The sequence below is a fragment of the Nematostella vectensis genome, chromosome 7 (assembly GCF_932526225.1).
Source record: "Nematostella vectensis chromosome 7, jaNemVect1.1, whole genome shotgun sequence".
Classification (NCBI taxonomy): Eukaryota; Metazoa; Cnidaria; class Anthozoa; order Actiniaria; family Edwardsiidae; genus Nematostella; species Nematostella vectensis.
Window position 1 is genome coordinate 17,449,559 of NC_064040.1, and position 15,854 is coordinate 17,465,412.

The following is a 15,854-nucleotide window of genomic DNA, read 5'->3' on the forward strand; positions in this document are numbered from 1 at the left end:
TTAAAATTTAACAATTGATTAATATTAATATTTAATAGGAAATTCGCCGATCCGAACAATCCGTATAAGTGAGCCATAATTTGCCTTGAATATGCTTAAAATGAATATCCAGACTATCTTATCTCTGCTGTCGATAAATTTCGCCAGAAATTGGTATTTTGCAGGCCATTGGTATTTTGTAACCAGGATTTTTCTTTTTTTTTTGGGGGGGGGGGGGGGGGGTGCGAAATCCGAAAAAGTGGACCTAATTTATAGTTTTGTTGAGAACCAAATATGGACTTTCGGCGGTTTTTTGGGGCTGGTTCGCACCCCCTGCACCCCCCCTGGGTACGGCCCTGTTTTTTCGCTCGTGTTTTGGTCTTCTGTTGCCTCTTTATGCAACGCTCGCCTTCAAGCTCAATGTAATACCACGTTTGATCACGGGCTATAGGATAACATGACTCCGAAATGAAGTCTAATGTCTTGTTATTTCTGAATAAAGCACGTATTCCTACCTCCACTGGCCGTATTCGGAAGAGAAAAGACGCCGGGGTCGAGGGGGTCGAGTTGCCCATTTACCAGGGGGAGGCGGCGGTTACATAGCGCGTCGTTTGAAAAATCGCAAGCGTGTTAGGACAAAACTCGCTGGAGGAGCGAAACCAAGGCGAACACGGCCAGTTGAGTACGTGCTTTATTCAACACTAACAAGACATTTCGGAGTCAGGTTATCCTATAGCCCCTGGTTTGCTAGATAAATAGTTTATTTCAAAATTATTGAATTGCATGTTACAGGGAAAAGGCTGGATTGCGCAATTTAAATCGAGTAAAATTTATCAAAAAAAGTTAATCATATAACACAGATAAAAGGATTTAAGAATAATACTAAGTTAAAATATAATTATAATAACGCGCTTTAAAATATGATCGTGCTATGTACAGTATACTTAGATTCTCTAAATTCAAATCACTATTCAGGCCATTGGACAAATGTTTGTAGTTTCCATAGTTCATACAGTAGATATAGGGGTTATTGAAGGTCTTGAAAATACTGACCAAGGCCGAAGGCCGAGGTCTGTGTATTTCACGATACGGACCGACCTTAACCCGGTAAATAACTTTTTTTTCAGCGCCAGCGAAAACATAGGCTTTGAGTGAGCAGCGCGAAGACATAAAGAAAAATACGGTAAAATAGTTTTCATTTTACTTTGAACTAAATACACAACTATTTTACACGAAGAATTTTGAAAAGCTGAAAAATATAGTCAGTGGACCTCTAAAAATCAATAAAACCTTTTTACACTTGATTGGCTTTCCTGTCAATCAAAAAATAAACAAAGATCTATTGACGTCATCGTTACAAGCACATTTCGGTTATAAAAGCCACGATTCGATGTTCTGCTTTCCAATCTGACAAAAGAGTCATAAATAGTGTTTTAAACACTTTGTGGCCTCAAGCAGGCTTTACACAGAAAGCAGAATGTCAAGGATATTGCAATTGGATAGAATTGGAGTCGCTTAAGATGATTCTTCGACGCTTTTTCGGTGGTCGTTCTTCAGTCATGTGCGAGGGGCCTCTGAAATGAGAAAAATTGAAAGAAAAACTTTCAAATTTCCCGATGAATGCACCCGAAAAAATACCCGTTGCTGACAGCTCATTATTAGACTTGTGCTGCTAATGATAAATACTGTGAGCCATATCTCCACTGGCAGACAATGTAGTGACGGATTTACTTCGATCTTCTTTTGACGAGCGGCTCAGCACATGAGATATTCTTTTATTCTTTTCTAAGTGGACGAGCGAAGCCGATTTATAAGAATCTAGGCTTTTCAGATTCTTGTGACCACTAAGATGGGCGACATAATTGGCAGGAACATCGGCATCCAGCAGTCGTCCGATAGAGGTTTTTCGGACTGCGTGGTTCGTCGGTGTTCTCGTTGGCTGAGTGGTCGGTTGTGTTGTAGATCCTGTTTTCTGTCGAGTTGTCCATGGTGCTGTAGTAGAATGCGTTGAGAATCCTTTCGTTGTAGATGGTGATAGATATGGTGGTGAAGATGTGTTGTAGATGACGGTGTAGATGGTGGTGTAGATCGTCTTTTTTTTTTTGGATGGTGGTGTAGATGGTGGTGAGGGTGGTGGTGAAGATGTTTTACAAGTTCTATCCGTCCAAGCATGCACGTCCGCACAACTCGCTAAATTGATTACAACAAAGCCCTTGATACTTTCCGGGGGTTGTGTAGCTCTACCAGATCTTCTGGGTGCTGTAGCTTCTGACTTACAACTTGTGCTTTGACTTGTGCCTAAACTCTCTGTGTTTAGGTGGGATTGCCATTGGGACCTGTTCTTTTCCTGGTTCTTTTCCTGAAGTTTCAAAAGCTTGTTCCTGATCTGAATTATCTTGGTTGAATCGTTTCAGATGTTGAATGTTTCGTTTGTATTTTACGTCATGAAGAGATTCTATGTGTACCTGATCATACGAAGGTGATCACTTGTTCTCCATTTTTTTCTCCAACAGCACTAGGTCCCCAGTCTCTAATTCTCTCTCTGCTGACTGGTGTCTCTTATCTGAATAGTCTGCATCTGCTTCGTTCCTCCCTACGTCACGATATCTTACTTGCAGGGTGTTGCTCCACTTCACCCGTCTCTCCAATATCAGGTAACTTTGTATTAAGATTCATGCCATAGAGTAGTTTTGCTGGGCTCTTACCAGTTGTCATGTGTGTTTTTGAGCTGTATGCTAGCAGGTACTTGTTCAGCTCAGTCCTCCAGTTCCTCTTTTCAGCGTGTGCAGCCCTCATCGCCTTCCGTAGTGAGCAATTTTGTCTTTCGACTTCCCCGTTTGCTCTTGGCCACAGTGGTGTTGTTAGTGTGTGGTTGACTTCAATTTCAGTGAAGTACTGTTCTATTTCTGCGGACACTAGATTGGATCCATTATCTGTGCTAGGGTCTTAGGTACTCCATACCTGGCAAACTGACTATCCGGATATTTATGATCTTCTCAGAGTTAGTAGAATATGCAAGGTCAACCTTCATCCATCTACTGTAGTAATCAAAAACTAAAGTAAATCAAGAGCTAGGTCTTGCCATGGTCCCTCAGCATCTGTGTAGGCTTTATGGGTGGAGAAATTTACTCTCTGCATCCCGGTCTATGTCCGACCACCATACCTTGGACCTGATGAAGAAGAGAAATGAAGAAGAGAATGGCTTGACTTGATCTTTTTTGCGATCGACCTTTGAAACGAATTCAAGGTAAAGGTCGGCTTTGGGAAGTTACCACTAGGGCTTTTTTCACCTATTAGTTTCCAAATTAAAAAAAAAATTGAGGCTACAGAATAATAAATAATAGGCAAGTTGCATATGTAACAGATCCACAATAGAAAGTTTCACAAAATCTAGCTCAGAATTATTTTCAGATGCTTTACTTAAATCCTCCTATGTATTTGTCTTTCAGCTTGTTCTACTCCCCACCTATGCCTGATGGAAGTGTCCTTCATTCCAATGTCGCAGTCTTTCGAGCTGAGGTTGAAGTGCTTTTGAAATCTAGGTCAAGATTACCAGTAACCTTTTATTTCAGGGGAGATGTTTTTAGATATTTATTTAATTTTAATGACTCCAATCAGAATTATTCGAAAGAGATCAGTTCCCTGCAACATATTTTCCAAAGGGCTGAGATCAGCAGGCTGACATGCATGGACAGGGGATCAAAGTATTTTATCCCATGAAGGTTAGAAGCTTTGTTAGCTTTACAACAAAGAAATACTCCAGACAACCCCTGCCTTTTCATTACCTAGGGCTTTTCAAGAGAAAGTAACAATTTCTTTCGTTAAAGTTGCACTTAGTGACAAATAAAGTTAGTAGAGCCTTAATTTGTGTTCCCTCGTCTTCGCCTCATCTTAATTTCCTCTTCCCAATATTGGGCATTCCGTTTGACATAGGGACAAGGGAGGTTCTCCCTGTGCTTTAGCTTGCCCAACTTAAACCCTGCCCGCAGAACCTCACAGGGGTCATCAAGGTGGTTAGATTTCCTCAAAACCACTCTTCTTGCATCATCATTATTTTTCTCCAGACCTATAAAAGTATTTATAGTATACAACCATTTCAAAACTTTTCACTTTTTGATTTTTACTAAAAATAATATTATTTACCCACCTTGACCACTAAACTGCTTCAGGTTTTGATAGCGCCTTATCATGGCTGGAACATGATAGGCTGCAACATGCATGTAGCATGTCACTCGCTCTTTTTTTTAGCCAAGCCTCACATCACCAAGGCTACCAAATTTGGTTATCCATTCTTTAGCCTGTCGAATTTTTGTTATAAAAAACAGGTATAATAGTTTTGTCAGATTCTATTAAGATCATACAGGTTTTTTTTTATTTTTTAAAACACTTCTAGCTTTACCTCTTTTTGATAGACTTTCATGGATGGTGGTTTCCAGTTAGAAACACAATCAAAATACAAATGGTGGAAATCATGAAAATACAATTTATTTATATCTCTATAGCTTACTTGTTAATTTTCAGTGAGAATGATTTCAGCATAATTATGCTAAATTTACCTTCCAGATTTCTGCTACCCTAGCAGCTGTAGATGGCTGTAGGACACCAATGAGCTTCTCTGGGAGCTCTTTCAGAAGCTTCTTTCTATCGCTACCAATCAAACTTGTGAAGTCATACGTACCACTTCCACTACCATCTGCATTAAGCTTCTCCCACACTTGAAACGATACCCCACACAACCGTATAGTTTGTACTAATTGGCTCAGATGGCTTGTGCTTCCTGTTTGATCTTTTACTGATCTGAAATATAAACTTTTTTTTCTGCTTTGAGTCAACTTTTTGTAGTGCCATTTCCTAAAGGTCAATGGCGCTTTACATTTTTAAACTTTACTACAACGTACTACAATTCCATTGCTTACAGTTTTTCCACTTCTTATATTAATTGCACATGGACAGATTCATGCCCTATATAAGTGCTTTATTTGTCATAAAAAGTTTATAATCAGGTAGATTGTATTGACCTTTTCCTTTTCATCCCACTGCATTGCATCTTCTATTGCATTATCTATCAGGATATCTGTCACCCTCAGCATTAAGAGGAGCTCATCTATTAGTATGTGGTCAGGTTCGATGTTGAATAGGGGTTTATTTACACAGCAGTAATTCTCTCCCTTTTCTTTTTTCACACTCGATGATATCCTGTAGGGTCCTGCGTAGAGGGTCCTTCTCATAATACTCATCATCCTTGCTCACATCACCTCTGGGGAAATTACAAAACAATTACATTGTATTGTGTAGGTCACTTAGACCTAGTATTCTTAACAATTTTTACCTGTCTTTCTTGTGAACTTTGCACCAAAGACAAGCATATTCTGAGTTTGCAGCACTCAAACCCATTGTTTGTAAGAGGAACTGAAAAAAAAGAAGCAAATTACTAGATGTTTTTCTTTTTAAAATGTTACATTCTGCTAAGAACCTGTAGACGAATGTTACCTTATAGTCTCCGCCCAGAGAGAACTCTACATTTATCTTCTTGCCATCAAGTTCTACATAGCCATGATCTTGCACTGCATCAATTTCTTCAAGAACATCTTTCAAGCTCTCTGCTATTGTGTCATGCTTCTCTGGCCCATTGATAACTGCCACTGTGTGTGTACCTAAAATGTAATTGTAAGATGGTATGAGAAACATTGGAATGTATAGCCTTGTTCCATGTATAGCCAGAGATATAGCATATAAATGAGGTACACAACCTTTCGAGGAAAGCAGATCATCAGGTGCATTCAGTATTGCAAAGCTTAAAAGGATGAAATTTGAGGAGCGGCTCATTCTGGCCCCGTCACCACTGAGCTTTATCCTGACATGGTCTGTAACCATACCACTTGCTCTCTGTTAAAAGAAATGGGATACCACTTCTATTTTAACTTGGGTATTTATGATTTATAGCAGGCAGTCCTGCTAAAAATATTCCCAGCAACCAGAGTATCTAGTAAATATCATGATTGCATATGCTTATTTTTGTAAATATCATTACTGTACTGTATGTACAAATCAAGATTTGTTGTTGCATTGTTGTTTCCTGGGGTGTGATTTGTTACAATATCTGGGTTCCCTGTGGTAAGAACAATAAAGTCCCGGATGCAGCCCTCCATCTTGGCTACAGAGCTCGTGTTGTTGTCTTTCTCTAATCTTCTTGTGAGATTATCTACTGTTAGCCCATATCTTGAAACATGGTGGCAGCGTGGTTAGCTAATTTATCTTGATCTCAACTGGAACTTCAAGTTGTGGGCTGTGTTTTGACGAATTTCCTTGCTAAATTCGCGTTCAAAACTCGCTTGACTCTCGACCTCAGACCACGTGGATTGAACCTACACTGCTCTGTACTGTGCCATGCCTGCTACTGGCGAATATGAAGAGACTCCTCCAGCTCCTTCACCTGCAACATCATCTTTTCAGCCGGGTTATGCCTTCAAACCGCCTGAGCCCGTGAAATTGGCAAAGAATGGAGTTGAAAGTTGGAAAATATGGAAACAGCTATGGCAGCATTATTGTGTCGTCTCTAACGCCGATTCACACTCGCCTCAATTCAAGAAATCTCTCTTGATCTCTACCATGGGAATAGAAGCTTTACAAATCTACAATGGCTGTGACCCTGCAGAAACTGACACTGCTAAAGATATCCTAACCAAACTTGATGCTCACATACTTGGTGAAACCAACGAGACCTTCGAGAGGTACAAGTTCAACACTCGAGTCCAGAAACCTGATGAGAGTATTGACAGCTATGTTGCAAGCCTGAAGACATTGGCCGAGACTTGCAATTTCTGTGAGTGCTTAAAAACTTCCTTACTGAGGGATAGTGGTACTTGGTGTGAAAGATTATAGTACCAGAAAGCGTCTGCTGCAAGAAGGAAAACTCACTCTACAGAAAGCACTTGACATTTGTCACAGTTATGAGAAAACGTCTCATCAACTGAAGATTATTTCTGAAAAGGAAGAGGAGGTACACCGATTAAATATAAACAAGCAAAAAACAAAAGGTGTTTCACATGGTCAAAGGAACAAGCCAGTCGGTAATGGTAAACCTGGAGGCACGAATCCTCGTCAAGCTGCTAAATTGCAAATTTTGTGGCTATTCTCACACTCTAAAGAAGGAATTCTGCAAAGCTTGGGGGAAGAGATGCAATAATTGCAAGGCTCCCAACCATTTCTCGAGTTGCTTTCCAAGTTTGGGTGGCAAGAAACAAGTCCATACTGTTGGTGAAGGATCTGACTCCGATTCCTCTGCTGAAATGGTATGCCCAGTCATATCTGAATCAATTAACTCTGTCTCTAGTGGTCCCTTATATGCTAAGATGTGTCTAAAAGATGGACGGAGAGTCAAATTCCAGGTTGATTGCGGTGCCACAGTCAATGTTATAAATCAGAAATATGTGCCGCAAAACACTCAACTCCAAGAATCGAAAAATACACTGAACATGTACAACAAAACTACTCTTAAACCAGTGGGAAAGTGTCGGATTATCATTATAAATCTGATTACGAAGAAGAAGTATAATGTCATGTTTGAAGTTGTGAAAGAGGATTTAACACCCTTGCTTAGCAGAAAAGCAGCGGAACAGATGAAGCTCATCACGGTCAACTATGATAACTTCAAGCAGGTCCATGTAGTCGCTGATGGATTCACAGAATTAGTGACTGAATACAAAGCTGTATTTGATAACACTGCTGTAGGATGTTTCTCAGAAAAAGTAAATCTCAAGGTTGATGGCAATGCCGTGCCTACTCAAAGTCCACCACGACGAGTACCTATCAGTGTTAAACCTGCACTTGAGAAAGAGTTAGACAACCTTGTCAAGCTTGGAGTCCTGAAGCCTGTAACTGAGCCAACTCAATGGTGCTCACAGATCTCTATACAGAAGAAGAAGAATGACCAGCTCAGGATCTGTCTTGACCCAAGAGTCTTGGGAATGAAGCTCTTCAGAGGGAAATATACCCTCTCCAGACAATTGATGATATCCTGCCTGAGCTCGCCAATGCTAAGCTGTTCAGTAAGTTTGATCTTGCTCATGGTTACTGGCACTGTAAACTCGATGAAGAGAGTAGTTACATGACCACATTCATCACTGTGAATGGCAGATTTCGTTGGTGTCGTCTCCCATTTGGTCTCAAAGTCAGTTCTGAGATATTCCAGCGTAAGCTCATGGAGAGTCTATCAGGTCTTCGTGGAGTGGTCTGTGTGGCTGATGACATTCTAGTTTATGGACATCCTGAGAGTGATCATGATGATAAATTGAGAAATCTACTTGATGTTTGTGCTAGAAATAACATTAAGCTGAATCACCAGAAGAGTGTGTTCAAGATCACTGAAGTTGAGTTCCTTGGTCACGTCGTGACAAGTGAGGGTCTAAAACCTGATATGAAGAAAGTCGAAGTCATTCTTAAAATGGAAAACCCCACAGATGTTGAGGGAGCTCGACGTGTCCAGGGAATGGTAACTTATCTCGCAAAGTTCCTTCCACAACTCTCCACAGTAATGGATCCTATTCGTCGACTCACTAGACAAGATGTGGAATGGGAATGGAGTGAGGAACAGGATCATGCGATGAAAGAAATAAAGAGACTAGTGACTACAGCTCCTGTACTTGCTTATTATGATCCTGACAAAGAACTTGTGATTCAATGTGATGCCTCGAGCACTGGTTTAGGCACTGTTTTACTACAAGAAGGAAAGCCGCTGTGTTATGCCAGTCGTGCCCTTACTACTACGGAATGCGGGTTTGCGCAAATTGAGAAAGAGTGCCTGGCAATTGTGTTCTCGCTGGAACGTTTCCACCAATATACGTTTGGACGGAAAACCATTGTGCATAGTGATCATAAGCCACTGGAAATGATTGTACGCAAGCCACTGCACAAGTCCCCAAAGCGTCTTCAAGGTATGATGCTTAGACTTATACAGTATGACATTGAAGTTGTATATACGTAGGGCAAGGAGATGTACATAGCTGATACATTATCTAGTGCATACTTGCCTGATGATACTGAACACAAGGATAGTTTTGCTAAGATTAATGCTGTTGGTCAACTTAGAATTAGAGAAGAAAGGCTTAGACAGCTAAAGAAAGCCACTGAAACGGATGATACTCTGCAAACTCTGAAATCATTCATTCTTAAAGGATGGCCAGACTCGAGACAGGAACTGCCTACTCAGGTTACACCATACTTTTCATATAGAGATGAACTGACCTTACATGATGGATTGATCTTTGAGGGAGAACGAGTCATTGTTCCTGAGAGCATGCGTAGGGAGATCAAAGACCATCTCCACATATCACATCTTGGAGGTGAGAGTATGTTAAGACGTGCACGTGAATGCATATTTTGGCCTGGTATGTCTGCAGAAATCAAACAGCTAGCAAGTGTTTGTGATGCCTGTCAAACATTTGCTAAAGCTCAACAGAAAGAAACACTCATAACTATAGAAGTTAAAGCACCATGGGAAATTGTTGGTGTTGATTTATTTTCATGGAACAACAAAGATTACCTACTAACAGTTGACTATTTTAGTGGATACTGGGAAGTTGACCTTTTTAAGAAAACTGACTCCCCTGCAGTGATTAGGAAACTGAAACAACACTTCTCAAGATATGGTGTTCCTGTACAACTAGTCAGTGATGGAGGACCTCAGTTTGATGCCAAAGAGTTTGAGGACTTTGCTTATGAATGGGACTTTGGGCATAATCTATCTTCACCTGGGCATCCAAATGCAAATGGAAAAGTTGAGTCTGGGGTAAATGCAGCAAAGGCTATGCTCTCAAAATGTGCTCAAGACAAAACAGACCCCCAGCTAGCACTCCTTGAGATAAGAAACACACCAACTCAAGGAGCAGGAAGCAGCCCAGCCCAACGCCCTCTCAATCGTCAAACTAAATCTATATTATCCATGACTGATGTACAACTCCAACCTAGGGGAATGGATTTTCTGAAGGAGGACCGATGTCGGCTCAAGATGGAACAGTGTAAGAACTATAACAAGAATGCTAAGGATCTTGGAATTTTGGAAGAGGGGGATAATATCAGACTGAAACCTTTTAGAAAAGGCAATAAAAAAATGGGAAAAGGGTGTGGTTGTTAGGAGACTCGATGAAAGGTCGTATGACATCGAAACGCCTCCTGGGAAGTATAGAAAAAACCAAATCGATCTAAGAAAAACTTCGGAAACTCAACCTGAATTGTCGTCAAGGAAACCAGAAGTAGTACTACCACCCGCGGAAATGGAATCTAGTACTACCACCCAATCACCAGAAACACTAGCGCAAGTGGAAACACCTAATGCGGTTGCTGAGGAACAGACATCACCTATAATACCCATACGGAGATCCTCACGGACAACTACGCAACCAAGCTACCTTAGGGATTATATCACGAGTTAAAACAAGAGACTAATCTGATGTTAAACAGTTGATTGTATCTTTTATTCCTATTGTTTACATTTTGTCTAGAACTGAGAACAATGTTTATCAGCACGTTGCTATACACAAGGACAATTGTTAGTTATGTTATAAGCCTCTGTTTCACTTTCTCAAAAGAGAAAGGATGTTACAATATCTGGGTTCCCTGTGGTAAGAACAATAAAGTCCCGGATGCAGCCCTCCATCTTGGCTACAGAGCTAATCACTCGTGTTGTTGTCTTTCTCTGATCTTCTCGTGAGATTATCTACTGTTAGCCCATATCTTGAAACAGTTGCATTGTTGTTTCCTGGTGTGTGTGTGTGTGTGTGTGTGTGTGGGGGGTATCATTTCTTAATACATTTTTGTACATGAATCAATTCTGATTCAAATTACTAACAACTCACCAGACTCTTGATTTGCTCTACCAGTCTCTCCTTGAAAGAGAACTGGGCTCCTGGAACTTGTCCTGGAGTGGGCCTGATGTTGAACTGTTTATTGAGCTCTGCGTGACACTGTTTTATGATATAGCCTCTTGGGAAGCCATCGACTATGCTTGACACCTTTTGGATAAAATCATCCCCAACACCAAATTTGTCCATCAAAAATAGAACACTTTCTACAGTGGCTTTGTCATTTTCATTAAGTGACAGGTATAGGGCATTCTGGCCTGTTGTTTTGGATCCACCTTGACATGCTGTTGACAAGTCCAGATTGTAGTTTTTCTCATTGACAGAGTCAGTTACTTGGAGAAAATCAAGCTCTAAGCCAAGCAATTCTACAAATGCAAGTGCTTTCACTGCTTTATTTTTTAGTATTTTTATTTTTCGGTTTTTACTTTGTTCGGTCTTTAATTCAGGGATGGGGGTCCCCACATTTGCATCGCATGTTTCCCTCTTCAAGTGCCTAATTTGCTGTCTAAAGGAGTCATTATTACCCTTGAGCCGTCGCACCTCATCTTTCAAGGCTGTAACTAGTTCATCACGTTCTGCAATGGAAGAAGTTTCCTCGACTCGTTCTTCCACCAAATCCTTTATTTCTACAACTTCTTTCCTCAAGAGTCGGACTTTGCAAGCGCTGGTGCAAAAGTCCAAGCGCTGTTTCACCGATCCCCGTACGTTTAGTTTCTTTTTCTGTGCCGAACTTCTCCTGCATAGATCGTCCAATCTTTTTTCAAGTAAGACGCTTTTTGAACTGATCTTCAGAGTGGCCCCTATAGACTTGTGTAGCAGGTCGATGTACCGAATGTCCTTCGTTTTGATTAAATACCAGCCAGCAAGGAGGGGTCGCATCGTTTTCTGCAAGGCGTTGCTTGTGCTCGTACCTGGAGTCACTTTCCGTCAGTAAAAAACTCGAAGAATGGATCCGTCCTTTGTAATATATCCGACATAGTGTGTTGTCAGAATGAAAACCTACCGACTGGCGTTTTTGTTTCCTCGTTACGTCGCCATTTCTTTGATTACTCAGTCATTATAAACTGTATACATTGCGTAGTATTTTTTTCTACGCGCGTACTACGATGAAACTACAACTTCATTCATGAACTACCTGCCAATGAAATTCCCGCTAAATTTCAAAATGATTGACAGATAAAGCCTGGAGAGGGACGGCCTTTAGCTATACAGGGCTCCCAGCAGTCTTAGACAATTCGTAGCAACATCAACAGCCAGTTTTCAAAGAGATGGCGCGCGATAAAATGCTTCAACTTTCTCGACAAACGTTCGACTTGTCATTCGAATGTCAGGAAACTACGAACAAAACTTCAAGGGAGATGTGGAAATCATGCGTTTTATATCGCAAAAACCGAATTACGATGAAGCGGTAAAGACAATCTTCTCGATGAAGACTCAAGGTAAACATGTCTTTATTATGATTCCGATGCAGGTTTTGAGCCAAGAGATATTATTACTGAGTGCTAGGTTTTATTTCAAGGGTATCTGAGACAAATTTACGTTATTTTATTCAGATGCATTTAGCGAACAACACAATGAAAACGCTATTTTTAAAACCTACAAAACCGAACTATTTTTTCATTATGTGTCGAACATTATTCTATATCTGTTATGTTAAATCTTTGAAAAATACGATTCCGATGCAGGTTTTTTCATTTTCACATGAGGATACGGTTAAAAATTCGTTTTAGGGTTATGCGTAAGTCATTTCTTAACAAACTTCGTTGTTTCTTGAAAGCCGTTAGTTCAACTTCTGGTTATTAGCGCGCATGCGCGTGGTTCAATATTTCTGGCAATACTTTACAATGCTTGATGTGCAAGCTCTGCAACTCTCTTCCTTACGACTGTCGGTATCACAATTTTGGTTCCACGCAGGATGACGTGCCAAAGGTATGTCAACTCGTTCCTGACGGGTAGGTACTGTTTGGGAGCATCAGTCCAGTTTCCGCTTAACAAGCACTTCCTCACTGCTTGTAGTTCCACATCCTCAATAGAAGAAGCTTTCTCTACCTATTTTACTGCTTTCAAAGTAACTGCACGCACATGTTCATCATCATGTCGGTATCTCTTAGTAGGCACTTGCTTGGACAACCGAGAAAGGGCATCTGCTATGTTGTCGACGTTACGTAGCGCACTCTGTAGTTGTAAGGTTGGAGACGCAGAACACTTCTTTCGATGCGTTCTGATGGCTAAGATCTGCTGGAATAAATAATCTTCAATGGCTCATGGTCAGTGACAAGGTCAAAAGTCTCTAGCCCTTGGTGATACAGATTAAACCTCTCAAACCCCCACACGATGGATAATGCTTCTTTCTCCGTTTGACTATAGCGCCTTTCAACGTCGCATAGGCTGCCACTTGCATAACATACTGCTCTGCTAACACCGTCCTTTTCCTGGATAAGCACAGCTCCGAGTCCGACTGGGCTGGCATCGGTACTACACTTGTGTGAGCATCTCTATAAAAGTAGACCGACACTGGAGCATCAACTAGGGCTTTCTTTAGAAACTCAAAAGCATTTTGTTGTTCTCCCTCCCACTAAAAGGGTGCCTATTGTCTTGTAACTGCTCTAAGTTGTTCTGCAATAGTGGCAAAATTGGGAATGGAACACGAAATGAACCCAACCAGAAGTCGGTGGGGTCGCTTCTAGCACTGCTCCAACTCTCTCACTGGTAGGACCGATTCCATACTTAGACAACAGCAGACCCATGAAAACGACTTTGTTCATTCTAAAGGAACATTTATCTGAATCCAGGGTAAGTTTCTCTGCCCAGCCGTCTGATTACATTTTCTAGGTTCCTGTCATGGTCTTCTTTGTCTTTACAATGTACTACTAAGTCATCTGCTATGTTCTGAACCCCTTCGATCCCTGCAAGTACTTGCCTTTCTATCTGCTGATATTTCTCCGGGGCTGAAATTACTCCAAACATTAACCTTTTGTAAAGGAATAGCCCATCGTGAGAAGCGATAGTTGTTATATACCGCGCTCCTTCATCTAACTCTGTCCTAGGCGCAGATGGAGTTTTGAAAACATGGTACTCCCATTGATATTATCTAAGGGCCCGGTCGCACTAGCAACATGTTCAGGAGATGTCAGGGACATTTAGGTGTACAAGTTTGTACCGTGACATCTACGCACTATCAGACATTCTTAAGGTCGCACTGGTTGCAACATCTGTGGATCACGAGCCCTAAAAATAACATCGTATGTCATTCATCTGCGTTTCCTTCGCGCGCGGGAGATTTGAAGAGCAAATACTCTCTGCATACTGCACGTCTGCATATTAAGTCATGAATAGAAAAAAATCTGCTGCTTTTCGTTTGGATGTACCTATACATCGTGCTGCGTTAGTCGGATACATAGCTGTTACTGTTACTCAGTTAATTGCAAATGTAGTTGTGTATTATGCACCGAAAGCGAAGACGTACATGTTTGGCTTAGAATTGACCGTTCCTCACGCCGCCAGATTGTTGGAAATAAGGGATTTCTGTAGGGATTCACCTCTAGCTTTGAAGGCGAATCGAAGGTTGCTATTTGAGACCATTTACGTTTTTCGTGTGAGTGACGTTCTTTGCGCGATAAGAATAAAAAAAAAACAGAATTCCCCCTATATCAGGTAGATGTCCTGCCCTGGGGCAGGACATCGGCTCCTTGATGTTTTGTCCCGCCGTCCAATTTGTTGTGTTGCGTAAAAACATAGGCCGCACTTGGCTTCGTAACATGTCACGGACATCTGTCAGTTTTTGAGCTTATCTAAACAGAGATGTCCTGAACATCCTGCTAGTGAGACCGGGCCCTAAGACTTCATCTATTGTTGCTTTGAGAATCCTTCTCTGATGATCGCGTCATTAGCACGACGCATGTCCACACATAGGCGGATGTCTCCTGACGGTTAGGGTGCAATAACTATGGGACTAACCCAGAAGGTGGGGCCCTCAACCCTTCTACTATGTCTTTCTCTATGGGCTTTTCTACTTTAGTGGTGACTTTTCCACGGAGCGCAAAGGCGAGAGAGCGACAGAGCCAGAGTCAATTAGTGCATCCTTCCTGATTCCATTGGTACTACTGGCTCATCAGAAACAGCATGTACGTTTTTCTTGTCTTCTGTCAAACTAACTGCTGTCGCTTGAGTAGTCTTGGTTTTCAACATGATTTGTTTAACCACGTTGTTGGATCCCACGACTTCCACCACGACCACAGTAGTCTCCACGTGCACCTCGGTTTCTGCTTAGCTCTTCATCAGCGGCCTGTACAGGACCCGAAATGATCCCAGGACCCGAAACGATCCCCAAAAGTTCCCCAACTGATCCCGGGACCCGAAACGATCCCAAGAGTCCCCGAAATGAACCCCAAGGAATTACAGTAATGGACAACTAAAGAAATGTGTAAGGATTGGCTTTCAGTTTTAAAAACACATGAAACATTTAGCTTTGTTTGTGTTATTAAAAGGGAATTTACATTAACTAAAACTATAGTATTAAGATTTTAATATACGACTGCGGGGGAATACAGTGGTTGAGTCAGAAATTGGGGTCAACTAACAATTCTTTGTGATAGTAACTTGAAGAGCCCGGCGTGGATAAATCATTTTTACATTACAAGCTATAAAAGAAAGTCTTTACAGATAGGACATGCTGCTTTTTATAGGAAGCGAAATGTTTTAAAGTTTTTTTTTTGGCATGTTTGTTTTCGGTGAATGAAAGACTATCATATCATGAGATCATACCGGGGTGTACGCACGACTACATGAGGAAGTTTAAAACTCAAATAATATTGCTTTTAACAAAAGCCACATCCTCTTAACATTTTGCATCGGTAGTAGAAAGGTTGTTCGAGTGTATAACTCAGTATGCTTTTGTCATTCCATCTTCTCGGCCAAACCGGCTGCCTAAAATGTGTCGGTAAATATTCGCTCGTGTGAACATGGATTTCGTGGTGAAATACATGATTAGGTTGTCGAATGAATATTAATTTTTAG

The 15,854-nt window shown here is 41.1% G+C and overlaps 1 protein-coding gene across 5 annotated transcripts; it reads right to left on the reverse strand.

Annotated features, from left to right (window-relative positions):
• Window positions 1–1,160: 1,160 nt before the first annotated feature.
• Window positions 1,161–15,189, reverse strand: LOC5510708. 5 transcript variants are annotated; one of them, XM_048730506.1, is made up of 7 exons: window positions 10,833–15,189; window positions 5,730–5,865; window positions 5,309–5,633; window positions 4,998–5,236; window positions 4,536–4,776; window positions 4,127–4,277; window positions 3,381–4,045 (listed from the first exon to the last, which is right to left on the reverse strand). In XM_048730506.1, exons 1-4 carry the CDS (start codon window positions 11,715–11,717, stop codon window positions 5,122–5,124), a joined length of 1,461 nt encoding a protein of 486 aa, XP_048586463.1. In that variant the 5' UTR covers window positions 11,718–15,189; the 3' UTR covers window positions 3,381–4,045; window positions 4,127–4,277; window positions 4,536–4,776; window positions 4,998–5,121. The 5 variants fall into 5 exon arrangements, with proteins under 5 accessions (XP_048586460.1, XP_048586463.1, XP_048586462.1 ...); XM_048730505.1 differs by having other exon boundaries at window positions 5,309–5,388; window positions 5,470–5,865; XM_048730503.1 differs by lacking the exon at window positions 3,381–4,045 and adding an exon at window positions 1,161–3,149 and having other exon boundaries at window positions 5,309–5,865.
• Between the last annotated feature and the right edge of the window lie 665 nt (window positions 15,190–15,854).

Bases quoted from the DNA above. Each gene is read 5' to 3' on its own strand.
- LOC5510708 (XM_048730503.1), bottom strand. From the start codon at position 11,717: ATGCGACCCCTCCTTGCTGGCTGGTATTTAATCAAAACGAAGGACATT. The intron at 5,866-10,832 runs GTGAGTTGTTAG...TTCTTTTAACAG, and splicing joins TAGAGCAAATCAAGAGTCTG to AGAGCAAGTGGTATGGTTAC. The intron at 5,237-5,308 runs GTAAAAATTGTT...TAATTTCCCCAG, and splicing joins AAAGTTCACAAGAAAGACAG to AGGTGATGTGAGCAAGGATG.